General features: G+C 38.5%; 2 protein-coding genes and 1 non-coding gene across 3 annotated transcripts; 1 reads left to right on the plus strand and 2 right to left on the minus strand.

The window, feature by feature from the left end:
- Window positions 1-2,527: 2,527 nt before the first annotated feature.
- On the minus strand, window positions 2,528-2,608 carry TRNAS-AGA (transfer RNA serine (anticodon AGA)). Its single transcript has one exon. It is a non-coding gene; the product is annotated as a tRNA-Ser (tRNA).
- A 986-nt stretch (window positions 2,609-3,594) lies between these two features.
- Window positions 3,595-12,323, plus strand: LOC140779560 (retinoblastoma-related protein-like). Its single transcript, XM_073124683.1, has 18 exons — window positions 3,595-4,058; window positions 4,153-4,248; window positions 4,328-4,461; window positions 4,542-4,638; window positions 4,725-4,771; window positions 5,962-6,154; window positions 6,295-6,361; window positions 6,465-6,644; window positions 6,728-6,921; window positions 7,013-7,880; window positions 8,910-9,066; window positions 9,165-9,234; window positions 9,318-9,494; window positions 9,574-9,693; window positions 9,766-9,892; window positions 9,985-10,097; window positions 11,707-11,822; window positions 11,915-12,323. The coding sequence occupies exons 1-18, from the start codon at window positions 3,957-3,959 to the stop codon at window positions 12,066-12,068; spliced, it is 3,012 nt and encodes a 1,003-aa protein (XP_072980784.1). The 5' UTR covers window positions 3,595-3,956; the 3' UTR covers window positions 12,069-12,323.
- An 87-nt stretch (window positions 12,324-12,410) lies between these two features.
- Window positions 12,411-14,438, minus strand: LOC140779570 (uncharacterized). Its single transcript, XM_073124695.1, has one exon. It carries the CDS (start codon window positions 14,034-14,036, stop codon window positions 12,639-12,641), a length of 1,398 nt encoding a protein of 465 aa, XP_072980796.1. The 5' UTR covers window positions 14,037-14,438; the 3' UTR covers window positions 12,411-12,638.
- Window positions 14,439-15,138: the final 700 nt, after the last annotated feature.

Below are 15,138 nucleotides of genomic sequence, written 5' to 3' on the forward strand. Positions count from 1 at the left end.
CTGACTCTACTCATTATGCCACTAACTTTTATGTTTGAGAGTAACACCTACTTTAGACACGCAGCAACTATTCCGATGAGTTGGATTTCAGAGGTAGAAAGTAAATTTCTAATAGGGCCTTGTGGTGATCACTGATCAAGAGATAGAATCTATTCATCTAATACTTGGTAAGAATTATCGACAATTTATTCCACTCTTATAATACTAATAGTACCGGAAAAAAATCTAAAATTAGGGAGATTTATCGAAAATGGATATTTATCATTAAATTTAGTTCGCCATTGTCTTTTATTCTAAGCGAAAAAACTTATTATGATAACTGATAATTAATAAAAGTAATCGGATATTTTAGAGATATTTTAGATTAATGATAATAAAAATAAAAGTCAGGAGGCTTTTAATAAATTTATCGTTGAATTTAAACTCCTCGGGAACCAGCCGGCTCGCCGCAGCCTCGATATCCGGTTCGCCCATCACGCGCGAAGAGTACACTAACCGTCTGATCAACTGGTCCCACTATCGAAACCTCTGCCGACCGTCCGATCAGCTCATTCAATTTTACGAACCAACCAACAAGGACTGAAAAAGAGGAGGCAGTTAAGATTCCGGTAAAGCAGACCGTCCGATCTTAATCGGACGGACGACACGGATCGATGGTGTGCGGTGGGGCTTTTGAGGACGAAAGCGATGGTTTGTACGATAAAGTAACACGTGTCGGATCGTGGTGGCTATAGCCGTGACGGGAATCGATTTGGTCAAAATATATTGTCAGGTATTGGTTGGATCTTTTCCCGGGTTCGGCGAACCAATTTGCCGGCTTCTGATCTGCCGTCTGATCAGGGGCCTACGGTCAGATGTGTCCTGCGATCATGTTAGATCGGATGTACATGCGTGTCGGTTCCAGAGAGAGAGAGAGCTGTGAACGTACTGCCGGATTTTAAATTTTGAAAATGTCTTGTTGATTGGATAGAGAATAATTTACTATTTTACATCATTTCTTTTGTGGCAATATACATTATATAACTATATATAGCCAAACGTTTCTTTCCCCTACGGGGGTTGTGCATCTATCTCTCTCTCTCTCTCTCTTTTGTAGTTGATGATCCAAGAAATAATTTTGTTACAATACATCCAGAAACTAATACGTATATGAATATAATCAAAGTCTAACCAAGTCACTTCACATTAGTCAAACCCATCTTATCTAGGTTCATTGGATGCTATTTCTTTTATAGGACTTTTAATTTCGAGCTCAAGCGGTCAAATGTCTGACTAACAATATTCAGATATCCTAACTTTATAATATCGTCAATATAATCATTGAACACTAGAATCCGAGACCAGCTTTTATCGTGAATGTAGATTTCAATCCGATTTGGATTATTTTGTTTGTTTATTTGGGGTTAAAGTTTAATTAATTTTAAATTAGTAGGATTAGCTTTTCAAATATATATGATCAATGAATATTAGATTTGCCTCATTTTCTATCTCTCAATCTTAATGTCATTTCTTTTTGTTATCTCAAAGTCAAGGTTGTCGTCTGTCATCTCTCCTTTGACTACTATGACACACTAGTCGTTTAGGATGGGCCTTCTCCTCCCCCTCTTCTCTCTTAATATCCGACCTATCTATTAATTTATAATATCATCACCGTCACCAAAAGATTTATATGGAACATATATGATACGAACTCATCCTAGGAGGTGTACGGTAATAGTGCTAAGAGATTTGATAAAATTTATTTTTATAGAAATACAATAATTATGAGGCCCCCTCCCCCCACCTTAAAATTATTGTTTTATATCATTGACCCATGCGGCCATGCAGCATAAATATTTTCTCTTAATTTATATTTATTTAACACAAAAAATATATATATTCAATATATGTCTTCTTTATTTATTATTTAAAATTTGATAGATATTGTCTTATCTAGTTATTTATAACTTATCGCTTACGAGTATCTTAAAATTCAATTTATAATTAATCAAATATAACTTAAAAATAATAATTTCAGTTTAAATATAATCATAAGAATATAAAGTGTAAAATGCCACACAAACATGGAGTAAAATATAATATAATCCTAATAAAGAAATATTTATGCAGAGTTTGAGACTATTCATGATACGTCAATGAATAATAAGGCTGTGAAACATCATTGTTAACAGTCTCAGTCTGAATTGCCACTGGCTATTGGCATGTGCAATGTCTTTGCCTTCCACAAGAATCTTCTATCCTTCCTTCCTTTCTGTAAAGCTAAGCTAGCTACCTCCTTTGCTTGTCATTTTACTAAGCTTCATGAGCATGTGCCTCGCCATTGGCCCTCCTCTCATTCGCCCATGTGACGCATCTCGCTTCCAATTTATCATTCATATCTTTGATTCCCTCTCTGAAAGCAACTCTCTTCATCTTAGTCGTTGCCTCCTTTCCATTGATATTATTATTCTTAAAGGCATTTTTGCATACTACCTACATCGATAGAGATCTAAAGCAAAGGATGAAAACGAAAAATTAAAATAATTATCGTGGTCGGCAGGATTCGAACCTGCGCGGGCAAGCCCACATGATTTCTAGTCATGCCCGATAACCACTCCGGCACGACCACATCTGATGTAATCAACCACGTGTCCCACCTATCTAACTAATTTAGAAAGTCCAATTTTAGATTGACAATAACTGATAGCATCTTCTTCTTCACTGCCTTTTGCAAAGAGAAAGTGTGAGAATCATCTGATCGACCGTAGGAAAGTGGAGGTGGAGATGTGCAAGAATCCACCATGAGAGAGAGAGAGAGAGAGAGAGAGAGAGAGAGAGAGAGAGAGCTTTGCACCTATATTTAGCTCATGGACTCTAATCAACAAACAAAAAGATAACTTTTCTAATCTAATCTATAGTTTTGAGAGCTGGCTCAGTCCAGCCTAGGGCCATTCCAGGGTCGAAGTTCGATCCCAAAGCCCACTATTTTACTTGGGCTAATCCAACTCAAATTGTATGCAATTTTCTTTCCCGGGAAATTATAAATATTAAATTTAGTAGTAAATTTACCAACAACACCCCATCTTTTGCGTTAATTTCCATTCACATCCAACTATACGTATTTTACGAAGAACCCTGCATCGTGCCTTTTGCCGTTAGTTTCCTTAACAAACAGTTATTATATAGATGAATTTAATTAATTATTAATTATAAAAGATATATTAAAAAGTAAAACGTAAAGGTTGAGTGAAGAATATTCGTAGGGTAGAGTGTATTTGATAAAGATTTCGAACAACTTAAGTTGGTTCAATACTTAATAAAGTATTAAAATTCAAACATCCGATCTCTGGCTCGAGTCCGAAGCCCAAATTGGGAAGCAACTCGTCTCGAATAATCCCCGCGCATGATGTGGCGCCTACTCCGAACCTTGTTATTTTAACCGCGTCCGATGTAAATATATAAATTAAGTTGGCGGTAAAACTCGTGCCTCGTCACACGTGACCTCTTCTCATTAGGCTAGACGTCGTGCGAAACCCGCACACGACCTCCTTTCCCGCGCTAAACCGGAGAAGGTTTCTTCCGTCAGAAAACAACTCGGAGATAAAAAAAAAAAAGGGAGAGGAGGGAAAAGGGGTTAAAAAAAAAAGAAGTAGAAAGAGAAAAAAAAGAGAGGGAAAGGTAGGGTTTTCGGATTTCTTCTACCGATCTTGGAAAACCCTAATCACTGCGGGATTCGAATCCTCGTCTCCGAAGCCGAATTCGCAGTCTGATCCGCCTTCTCTGGGGTCCGCTGGTTGTTAGCCGGCCTCGGGTTGGGTGCAGCGAGAGCAATATCGCGATTTCCCCCGAGATCTGTCGATTCTTTTGTGCGGGATCTTGTTCGTAGTTTCTCCTTCTGTTCTCCGATCTGGATGGATATCCTGAGGTATTGGTGATGGTAGATCTGCTAGGGTTCAGGTGAGCCTCTCCTTGTGTCGATGAGTTCGGGTTCGGTGGATTCGGAGGCTTCGAAGCCTTCGATGTCTTCGAATACTGAGGACGTTGATGCTGTTGAGAGGCGATTCGCCAATCTATGCGAGGTTCTCTCTCTCTCTCTCTCTCTCTCTCTCTCATATTCTTTTCTCTGTTCGCTGTTCTGTTTGTGATTGGGATTGTGATTTGGTTGCGCTGAAGGGATTGGCTGTTGATGAGGATGCCAAAAAGGAGGCAATGTCTCTGCTAAAAGATATCAAGAATATTGTCTTGGCATCATCATTTGGAACCAGACCGGTAAATTTAGTATTTCCTGATTTCTTTTGTTCGTTTTGTTTGCTTTGATCGTAATTGATCTAAAGTTTGAATCTTTTAGCGGGAGGAGCTCGAAAAGTACTGTTTCGCCTTTGTTCTGTACTGTGAAATGAAACTGAGCAAGGGGCAGGTAAAGGAGGAGAGAAAAGGAGGAAAGATTGGACTGTTCCAGATATTGAGAGGCGCTAAGCTGAAGTAGGTGCTAGTTTTCTTGCTTTTAAATTCAGTTCTGCTGCGTACTTTTGATCTGTTGCATGATGTATTTTGTTTTGTAGAGTTGATGATTTTTTCAAAGAGGCACTGCAATTTTCTTTCAAGGTTGGTCATATTTTAGGTGGTCTATATGGAGTTGATTGGGAAGAAAGGATCCAGGTAAATTATGCTTGGGACTTGAATTTAATTGCTAAAGACTAAATTTCTGTTCATCTAACTCCTGCTTATGTTTTTAAAATTTTCAGCTGAAGCAATCAGAAAATATGGTTAAGCTGTTAACTGATGCAAGCAAGTAAACCTCTGGCTTATGTTCATTTTGCAAATTAGTTTCTGCTATCTTGATCATTTTTAGTTACATCAGCTATGTTTTTTTATATTATCTGAAGGAATGATTTTAGAAACCCTGTGTTAACATGAAAGTCGTTCAGTCTTCACTTTACACACAATTAACCTGGAGAGATCAAGATATTGCTACAACATTTGCTAAAAGTTGCAAATGTTTCCAAATTTTACACAATATATTGATTATATCTATCATGTGTTGAATGTTGATAATTTGTCAAATTATGTTCTTTTTTACTTGATTATATATTGGCTAGATAGCTTAGGAAGAATTTATTTGTAAGTTTTTCTGTGAGACCCGCCTTGGAATCATACACCCACCACAAGTTCCTGCCATCCACCTCACACCATGAAACTATTTTTCATCTTTTCTATCTCACTCAAAAGAAGGAAAAAATAAGGATTTCGTGTCAATCCTCACACCATGAAACTATTTTTCATCTTTTATATCTCACTCAAAAGGAGAAAATAAGGATTTCATGTCAATACCTGGTCGGCACTAGATGTGCTTGCTCGGCATGCCCTTGCGTGTTAGTGGCACGCACTGGCACACCTCTACCATATTTTTTAAAGTCTTTTATCCCAAAGAACTTTTTAATATATATATTTAGTTTGCATATATCTAGTAAAATTAAGATTATGAAACTCGGTATTAGCATCATGATCGGCCATTAGAAAAAATGATGTACATCGGTTGTATCAGTTATATCGGTTGCCTGTATTAGATCAAATTATTTTTAATTACGTACACATGCAGAAAATTTTCTAAAAACTTAGAAAAATAATAGAAAAATGAGAAAATAAAATTAGTTACATGTAAGTTTAAAAACTAAAGAAAAAATTCACTTAAAATCCTGATGAATTTTGATTAAAATTTAACAATTTTTTATACCCATAATTACTACTGCAGAATAATAGTGAAGAAAGCGGTCTTTCTCTTCATTGTTGTTATATAGTCATGCATTTTGGCAGCCTATAGCTGGCAAGATTATTTTTAAATGCTTGTCTAGGTTTTTTGTGTTTTCTATTTGAACTGTCAGAATAATACTTTCTCTTTTCAATTGCTAATTTTATAAATGCACATTCATGTTTTTAATTTTTATGTTTTTTGAACATTGATTTGGTACAATGATACACCAGATTCTATGATAAAGCATTCAGAGAGTTATTTTCAAGAACAAGCATCGACCACCAGGCTGCTCTTTCTAGTCGTGGGAGAGGAATTTCCGAATTTCATTATTTTGGATGGCTGCTCTTCTTAGCACTTCGCAATCATTTACCTGAACTATTTAAAGATCTGGTATCCTGCGTTCATGGATTAGTGGCTATTTTGGTTAGTTTTTCTATTCCTCTTCTTTTTGTTAGCTTTTATCTTTTACTTATGATCTGTTGCTGTCTTACATGATGATAATGCTGTTGACAATCAGTAAATCGTTTGATGCTTAAACCATGGAGTGTGTAAAATGTTCGCAGGCCATACTCATAATTCATGTACCCACTATATTCCGGAACCTCACTATTCAAGATTCTTCCCACTTTGGTAATTATCTTTATGCTCATATTTTCTTTCATTTTTGCCTTTCATCCTTGGAAATGTTGCTAACACACTAGATCTGGTGACATTGTTTATTTCTGTGATTCAGTCAAAAGATCTGAGAAAGGCATCGACGTTGTTGCTTCTTTGTGTCACACTCACCATACCTCCGAAGATCGCTTAAAGAGAATAATTGGAAAAGCTCAAAATCTGATAGTGGATATTATGAATAAGAAACCTTTTCCTGCTTCTGAATGCAATGCAGAAAATTTGGATCAGATAAACACAGGTCTAGAAGTCTGCTCGACATTTTTTTCCTACTTGTTTTAAATTACTATATTGTGAAGTATTTTGGCTTCATTACTATGGCAGATGGCTTGACATATTTTAAGGATCTGCTGGATGAGAAGTCATTGCAATCAAGTGTGCTTATTCTAGAGAAACATTATGATGATTTAATCAGCAATCAAGAAGATCTAGATGAGCGGGTGTTTGTTCAAGATTGGGACAATTTACTTGGTACAGAAAGCTCATCTGGGGGTGCCACTAGCTTGTGCAGCACTAGGGTATGTTCATGTTATCATGCAAGTGAGGATTCCTTACTAAATATGATGTTTCCTTTGCAAACAATTTATGGTATATTTTCAATATATGCAGTGGAAATTTGAAACTTTAGCATCACCTACTAGGACAATGACAAGCATGACCCTTCCTCATTCTCCTTCATCGCCTGCCAATGGTAATTCTGTTAATAAGATTGTTCAAATGACACCAGTGAGCACTGCTATGACAACAGCAAAGTGGCTTCGTGATGTCATATCTCCACTGTCGCAGAAACCGTCATCTGAGCTTGAGCGCTTTCTTTCATCGTGTGACAAGAATACGATAGGTGATGTAACACGTAGAGCCAACATAATACTGGAAGCAATTTTTCCAAGTTCATCTGTTGGTGAACGATCCATTTCTGGAACTCTTCATTATGCAAATTCATTTGATACCACTTGGGCAAAAGAGAGAAAAATGGAGGCCTTGAAGTTGTATTATAAGGTTTTGGAGGCAATCTGCAAATCAGAATCACAATTACTAAATGGAAATAATCTAACTTCATTACTATCAAATGAACGTTTTCACAGGTGCATGCTTGCATGTTCAGCTGAACTTGTTTTGGCTACACATAAGACAGTCATTATGATGTTTCCTGTAGTCTTAGAGACAACTGGTTTGACTGCATTTGATTTGAGCAAGGTTATTGAGAGTTTTGTCAGACATGAAGAAACTCTTCCAAGAGAGCTAAAAAGACATTTAAATTCTTTGGAAGAGCAGCTTCTCGAGAGCATGGCATGGGAGAAAGGTTCATCATTGTACAACTCCTTGATAGTAGCAAGGCCGGCTTTTGCTCAAGAAATAAACCATCTGGGACTATTAGCTGAACCTATGCTGTCGCTTGATGAAATAGCAGTACGCAGTAATATTCCCATTGGAAGGTTCCCGCTTGTGCCTTCTAGAAAACGTGATGCTTCCCCAGGTAACTGTTCCTTTTAAAACATGCTTCAAAGTTTCTATCGTTGTTGTTGCATAAATCGAAGTCTACAGTTCATCTGTGAACGACAGGTTTTAAATAAGCTATTAGATGATCTTTTTATTAGTTTATTATTTTTACATGAGAGCTTATAATCTTTGTGAATTTCACTTGCTTCTTGTTCCGTTTTAAGGTTGTGCTAACAGAGTTACTGTTTCAACAGCTTTTTGTTGTTTTCACAGTTTTTGTTTAACTTTGGAGCTCCAAATTGACTTTAGTATAAGCTATATACTGTTATTTAAATTCCATTCCATATCCTTGATCATTATTTTTTCTGATCATGCTATCCTGTATGGAGTTTTGGGCTCTAATGATCTAGCTATTAAGGAGGACAAATAGATTGAGTCAGTTAATGGCTTATTTTGATTCAGTAATATCCAATGTTAGAAGAATTAGTATCAGATTTTCAGTTTTATGGTACAACTTATCTCCACAAAGCAGGAAGGAAGCAATTATCTGGATTGCTTTGGACTACAGAAGATCACTTTTGGATTCAAAACTTTTACATGATATGACAATTAAATCTGCTAGATACTTCTTTTTCTACTTTCTGTAAAGCTAACTTGTAGCAATGAGGATACAAAGAAACATATCCATTTTTATGATATCATGTGACATCTTGAGTTCTTATGTTTACTATGGAAATCGATTGGGCTGATGCTGGGGTCGTGATAGGTGTGTAATATAGTCAGATCCATGAGATTATGATTCCGTGGGGTTGGAAACTTTCTCCAGAAGGAAGCTATGGAACCTTCTAGCTTGGTAGGTAAATTATTCAGATTAAAAATTAGGGGTAGCACCTACAAAGCATCACTTACTATCAGAAACAAGACCATATTATGTTGATATCAGATATGTCTGTTTTATATTCTCTGTTTATTCCTTACATTTGTATTATGTCTTCCAACATAATTTATGCCATACTGTTGCAGTACAACTCACTCATTCCATCAAATCGTTTTCACTTTCTTATAGATCAGAATAGTGATGCTCGATCACCAAAGCGAACATGCACTGAATATAGGAGTATCTTGGTGGAACGTAATACCTTCACATCACCAGTAAGGGAACATTTTTCAACAATCAGTAGTCACAAATCAACGTTACTGCCTCTTCAGTCCACATTTGCAAGGTTTGAGCATATTCCTGGTATACATTTGAGTAACTTGAAGGTTCTTGCATACACACGTGTATTTATCATATGAATTTTACATTTGATTCTTTTTGCAGTCCGACTCAGCCTAATCCTGTAGGAGGTGAGGCCTGCGCTGAGATTGGAATCAAAATCTTCTTCAGCAAGGTAATATTTGTTTTAAAAAAAATCTAGAAGTACTTTTTTTTAGACTTTCTAATTTTTTGCATTTTGATTGTTGTACTTCCTAGATTTTGAAGTTAGCTGCCATTAGGATCAGAAGCTTGTGTGAAAGGCTACGGCAGTCTCAACAAACCTTGGAGCGTGTCTACAGTATATTTCAACTAATTCTCAATCAACAAACAGCTCTTTTCTTCAATCGGCATATTGACCAACTCATCCTATGCTGCCTCTATGGTGTTGCAAAGGTATAGTACTATAATCTGTAAGGCAAGCTGTTTGTTGTGCGTGGTTTCTTAATTTGATATAATATGTTCTTTCTATTAGGTTTCAATATTAAATCTGACATTCAAGGAGATTGTCAACAATTATAGAAAGGAACCACAATGTAAACTGGAAGTATTCCGAAGTGTTTTTGTTAGCCGTTTATCAGCACATGGCAATGGGGTAATTTTCTTGTCTTATTGGTTTGATATACTACTTTGATATATGCTTCTGAAGAGCCATCATTATAAACAGGGAACTGGAGTTGACCATGTAGACATTATTACCTTTTACAATGAAATATTCATTCCGACAGTGAAGCCTTTGCTGGTGGGGCTAGCCCCTGCTGGAGTTCGCGCTGAAGACAGGAATAGTGCTGATAGTAAGTATTCAGGCTTTTCTAGTCACCAACATTCTCTTCACCTGAAGATTTGCTGCTCATTCTGTATCTCCTGTGTCTCTTGTACTAAACAGGTCAGATACCAGGGTCACCTAAGGTATCTCCTTTTTCAAATCTCCCCGATATGTCCCCAAAGAAAGTCTCTGCTGCTCATAATGTTTATGTATCTCCTTTGCGACAATCAAAGGTTCGTCCATTCTTAATACTTCATTTGATCAATTTGGTAGGTTTTTGTAATCTTTCTTCTAGCAATTATTTTTCTTCCATAATCCAGTTATACTTATGGTTCCGAGATTGTAAGCCATGTAGCTAAACTTAGGTCTGGATACAGTTATCTCTGACAGTTTTTACTAGGATGCTGCTGTCACATAAGCTGGAATGTTACTGCTATATCTGGCGTAAGAGGTGGAGCAAATTGTAGGGAATCAATGAAACTATATATGAGGACTTAGTATATTTCATTTCTAATTCCACAATGGCAAAGTTACAAGATTTATAAGGTGTCAATACTATATTGCATGAAATACAAAAAAGAACTAGCCAACTTTTCATAATGAAAGGAAAATCTAAAAGCTGCAAGACTACAAGTCGGTTGTTTTGTAAGATAAGTACTCAAAAACTGTTATTGAAAACTTTGGTATATGCCTGAATCATAGGGTACCATCATAATTGGTCATTTGTGTCCCTCTTTTTGTGTGATTGTTTAGCTATCCGACTTTATACATGTAACAAATTTGTTGCTGGATAATTTAAATTTCATTATTTATCAACTAAACCAGCAATCACTAAAAATTTGAGCATAAAATAACCCAATGGACCAAAGTAGGACTTTTCTGATTAGGCACTAGTTTGGTTCTCAGATTTCCAGGATGTTAGAGAGAGGTACTTAAATGTAAGAGAGTATGAGAATTTAAAATATAAAAACTATTGTTCTGTAATAAAAGCTTAAGTTTTTCGAATAGTTTGTGAGTTATCATGGTATTAGAGCAAATGTCCTGATTTTGGTTTCGAATCTTATCAGGCCTATCCGTTGTTTAAAATATAGAACTTTCTTCTTTTTAAGCAAACTTTACTTTCTGAGCCTATTAATATATCTTAAGCTCAAAAGTGAGGGGGAGTGTCCTAGTCAAATCTATATTTGTGAGCTTTGAGAAGGTCTAGCAGGACTATTCAGTTACAGAAGTGATTTAGGAGCTGGCTGTTTGGTTCAACAGATTATTTTTAGAAAACAAATTTTGGAATTGCGAAGTTGTTTCTCTTATTTGGCAGAACCTCTTAAAGCAGTGAAGCAGTCTGGTTGTAGTACAATGTATGGAAAATAAATGGACATCATGAGAAATTAGTCTTTGCACACTCTTTTTAGGTGTAGTTCTAATGTTGCTTGTTTCCAATCTGAAACACACATAGTTAAATTCTTCCTGTTTACCACCCTTATTCCTGTTTTCAGGTGTTTTGATTGTTTTACTAGAAACCTGAACAACGTGCCATACATGCATGTCATTTATGTCGCATCAATTTTCTCACCATTTTCTTTGCACGTGGTGATTATGTTTTTATTCCATCTGGAGCCATTCTGCAAATTTGAGCTTGCAAGTCAATTGGTTTGGTTAAACCGTTAAAGGGTGGGATAATATTATAGTCATGAGTCCTACAACGTGCATGCACTGGAAATATTCCACTTGCTTATGTCATGACAAAGGCTGTAACTGTGTTGAATAGAACAAACTTTTTGGAATCTTTTTTTCTTTTCCCCTTTCTCTGCAAGTTCTTCTGTTTCTCAACATTTATGTCAACAGATGGATGCACTGCTTTCGCCAAGCTCCAGGAGTTATTATGCATGCATTGGGGAAAGCACTCATGCTTACCAAAGCCCATCCAAAGATCTGGCTGCCATAAACAACCGCCTGAATTTGTATGTCAGATGAATTAATAATGGTACATTTGAAGTACTGATTTTGTAAATGGATTCTGATATTTCTTCCATGTCATTTTAAATATTTGCAGCACTGGTAGGAGAACTAATGGCAGAATAAACTTTGACATCGTGAGCGATTCTGTGGTAGCTGGTAGTCTTGGTTATCAAAATGGCAGTTCTGCTTCTTCAGATGCTGCCGCCACCTTTAACCTCCCAATGAAGCACGAGCAACCTCAGCCCTAAAGAACTAAGGACCAACTGCCTTTGTATGTAGCCTAAAGTCCACACTTCACCTTTGTATTATTTCGAATAAGTTAGAGAGTTTTCACCTTCAAATTGTACATGAAATAGGAAGTGAGGAATTTCATGGGAAGCAGCATTTGCTGTAGAATAACCAATTCTGCTGCCCCTGTCATTCCGTGATTGCTGAATGTAATTTAAGCTCAAGATAAATGTAAGCTGCTGACAATTTAACCTTAATAAAATGTTCTTTTCATCTATTACATATCATTAGAGACTGCCTTTTGTTATGATTGTGCAAGAGTTTACAATATATGATACACATCATCATTCCTTCTGTATTTTCTTGGGAAATGTAGACTCAAACATTACTATTTATTAAGAAGAGGCAGTCATGATGCATGAACTCACAGAAAATATCTCTGGCCGAGACTATGGAAATGGAGAGCTAATGAGGCAGAGAGGGAGTATGGGTGGTTAGGGACCAAAGGTACCATGCTTTCTCTGCTCTGTTTATTATGTTCTTTGTGATATAGATAATATATTCAATGACTGGTGTTTGTACTGGGTGTCTCATGCTGAAGATGAATTGGCGGTGGTGTTGCTGCTCTTGGGCTTGCGGCGGCTGAGGGTCATATGCACTCCAGGGCTTTGCTGGGTGCAGGAGCTGTTGAAGAGCAGCGAATTGTTGAGGCACTGCACATTGCTGTTCACAAGAGAGGCCATGGGCTTTGCATTCTCTGCAGCTGCTGCTTTGGTTCCTTTCTTGCCACTGGCTTTTTCAACGAGAGTCCTAGGCCGTTCTGCTGGGAGGCTGCCTTGGCCGTTCTGCTGTTTCTGGCTGGGTTTGCCGTAACCCACCTCCATGTATGCCCCCATATTTTCTCCTGCTATATTGATGATACTGATCTCTCTCTCTACCTTTTTGCTAGTTTGTGTTACAGTGCTTTTATCTTCCTTTGAGGCAGCAGGAGTGCTTCTCCTGTCAAGTGCTTTTCTCTCTTCCTGTGGTGGAGGATGATCTATCACCGTAGTCTCTGTTATCGGATTTAAGGGTACACTGCTGCGAGGAATTCTGCTGCCATTGGATGCCGTCTTGATGCTCTTCAATTCAGCTGCCGGCATCTGCATGGACTTGGGCTCCGGTTCTGGGTTCACGTTCAGAGCAGCAGGTGGCAACGACCGGCTAGTCCTCGGGGACGGTGGTGGCGTAGGGGAGAAAGTCTTGATCACTTTGGGAGATTGGGGTGGAGTCTTGATCACTTTGGGAGATTGGGGTGGAGTAGGGGTCCGGGGCGCCGCTCTTGGTGCCGGAGCCAATACAGATTGTGGAAGCAGAGAAACTTGGCGGGCGGGCTGTTGTTGAGCCTCCACAACCGCAGCAGATTCAGTTGCGGTTGGTTCCTGTTGCGTCAGGGACCTCAGAGATCCTGGTGTCTTGATCGGGGATAGTGGCTGTGGTGTTGGTGCTCTTGGTGTCTGCACTTGTGGCTGTGGTGGTGGTGGTGGTGTTGGTGATCTCGGTGGCTGCGGCTGCGGCTGCAACTGTGGTGGTGTTGGTGTTCTTGGTGGCTGTGACTGCAACTGTGGTGGTGTCGGTGTTCGTTGTGGTTGCGGTTGCGGTGGTGTCGGTGTTCGTTGTGGTTGCGGTTGCGGTGGTGTCGGTGTTCGTTGTGGTTGCGGTTGCGGTGGTGTCGGTGTTCTTGGTGGCTGCGGTTGTGGTGGTGTCGGTGTTCTTGGTGGCTGCGGTTGTGGTGGTGTCGGTGTTCTTGGTGGCTGGGGTTGCGGCTGCGGTGCTGGAAGTGGCTGTACTGGTGGTTGGGTTGTCGGAACAGGCAGTCTTGACCTAGGGAACGTGGGCAGGGCGGCCAGAGGTGCTTGAGCCGGCTGGGTGGTTTCGGGTTGGGTGCTACCTCGGCCCAGCGAGGTCAGCCGGAACCAGGTGCGTGCAGTTGTGGGTTGGTTTTCCATAGGAACGGAGGCTTAGGGGATAGATAGAAACTCTACTAGGAAAACAGAAGGGAGATGGTCGAGATGGGATGTTTCCCACTCTCTATTTGTAGGAGCGCGGGAATGTTGAGTCTGACCTGGACGAGCCCTGAAACAAAATTAGGAAAAAGTTTAAGGCAAGGGATCCGATTCCAAGAAGAGATCGGGGAAAGGGACCTACACGGCCTCAGAGCTAAAGAAAGATTGGTATCAAATCTTAGAACATTTCTCGTACATCAATGCATGCATGCATGTCTTCAGTCTTCTCTGCTTATCTATTTATATATAATATATATAATACATATAATATATAAAGCGGTATGCATATGACCAGTTATCATCAGCATAGTGGTAACAAAGTTCTTTTGGGTTTCAACTTCATACGAGTATCATGGTTGCGGCTTATTGTGGTGGTTAATCGTGAGGCGTTCGAAGCCTTCATGCTCACTCAGAAGGACTTTAGACTTTGCTTACAGCAGGTAGATGCAAAGAAGGCCGTCCTTTCTGTAACCCCTCCGGTTGGTGAAAAGGCTTGGCATCTTTTTTTTTTCTTCTTATTTCTCATGAATTAAAGGCTTGGCATCTTTTTTTTTTTCTTCTTATTTCTCATGAATTAAAGGCTTGGCATCTTTTTTTTTTCTTCTTATTTCTCATGAATTAAAGGCTTGGCATCTTGGGTTCGTCCCCTTTGCCTCGCTGTTCTCCAAACCAGCCGTAAAGGAAAGATGGTTCCGTTGTTCGGAGTGGAGTACTTTTGTTCCGTGTGTTTCTCCTCTACAACCGGATTCTTCCAAAAAGCTTTGTTCTTTCTTACTTTTTAACATGCCGAGTAAAAGTTAAGTATAAGAAGTTGACAAGAATTACATTGCACACGTCGGCTGGAAAAATGCTCAATTACTCTTTCGACTCTTTATAATAGGTATGTAAAATTTGAGTAAATAGAGAACAGTAGTTCCTTTCGGGCCAGGTAAGAGTCGTAAAAACGCCTATTATTACTTGATTACTTCAGATCCCTTTCATTTCAGCCCTACTTAATTATTATAAGTCTAACTATTAGCGCAAGTAATTGAGTGTATTATCTCCT

The sequence above is a fragment of the Typha angustifolia genome, chromosome 3 (assembly GCF_048772165.1).
Source record: "Typha angustifolia cultivar Huaian chromosome 3, ASM4877216v1, whole genome shotgun sequence".
NCBI lineage: Eukaryota > Viridiplantae > Streptophyta > Magnoliopsida > Poales > Typhaceae > Typha > Typha angustifolia.

Bases quoted from the DNA above. Each gene is read 5' to 3' on its own strand.
- LOC140779560 (XM_073124683.1), top strand. From the start codon at position 3,957: ATGAGTTCGGGTTCGGTGGATTCGGAGGCTTCGAAGCCTTCGATGTCT. The intron at 6,645-6,727 runs GTCTAGAAGTCT...TTACTATGGCAG, and splicing joins TTTGGATCAGATAAACACAG to ATGGCTTGACATATTTTAAG. The intron at 9,893-9,984 runs GTAAGTATTCAG...TGTACTAAACAG, and splicing joins AGACAGGAATAGTGCTGATA to GTCAGATACCAGGGTCACCT.
- LOC140779570 (XM_073124695.1), bottom strand. From the start codon at position 14,036: ATGGAAAACCAACCCACAACTGCACGCACCTGGTTCCGGCTGACCTCG.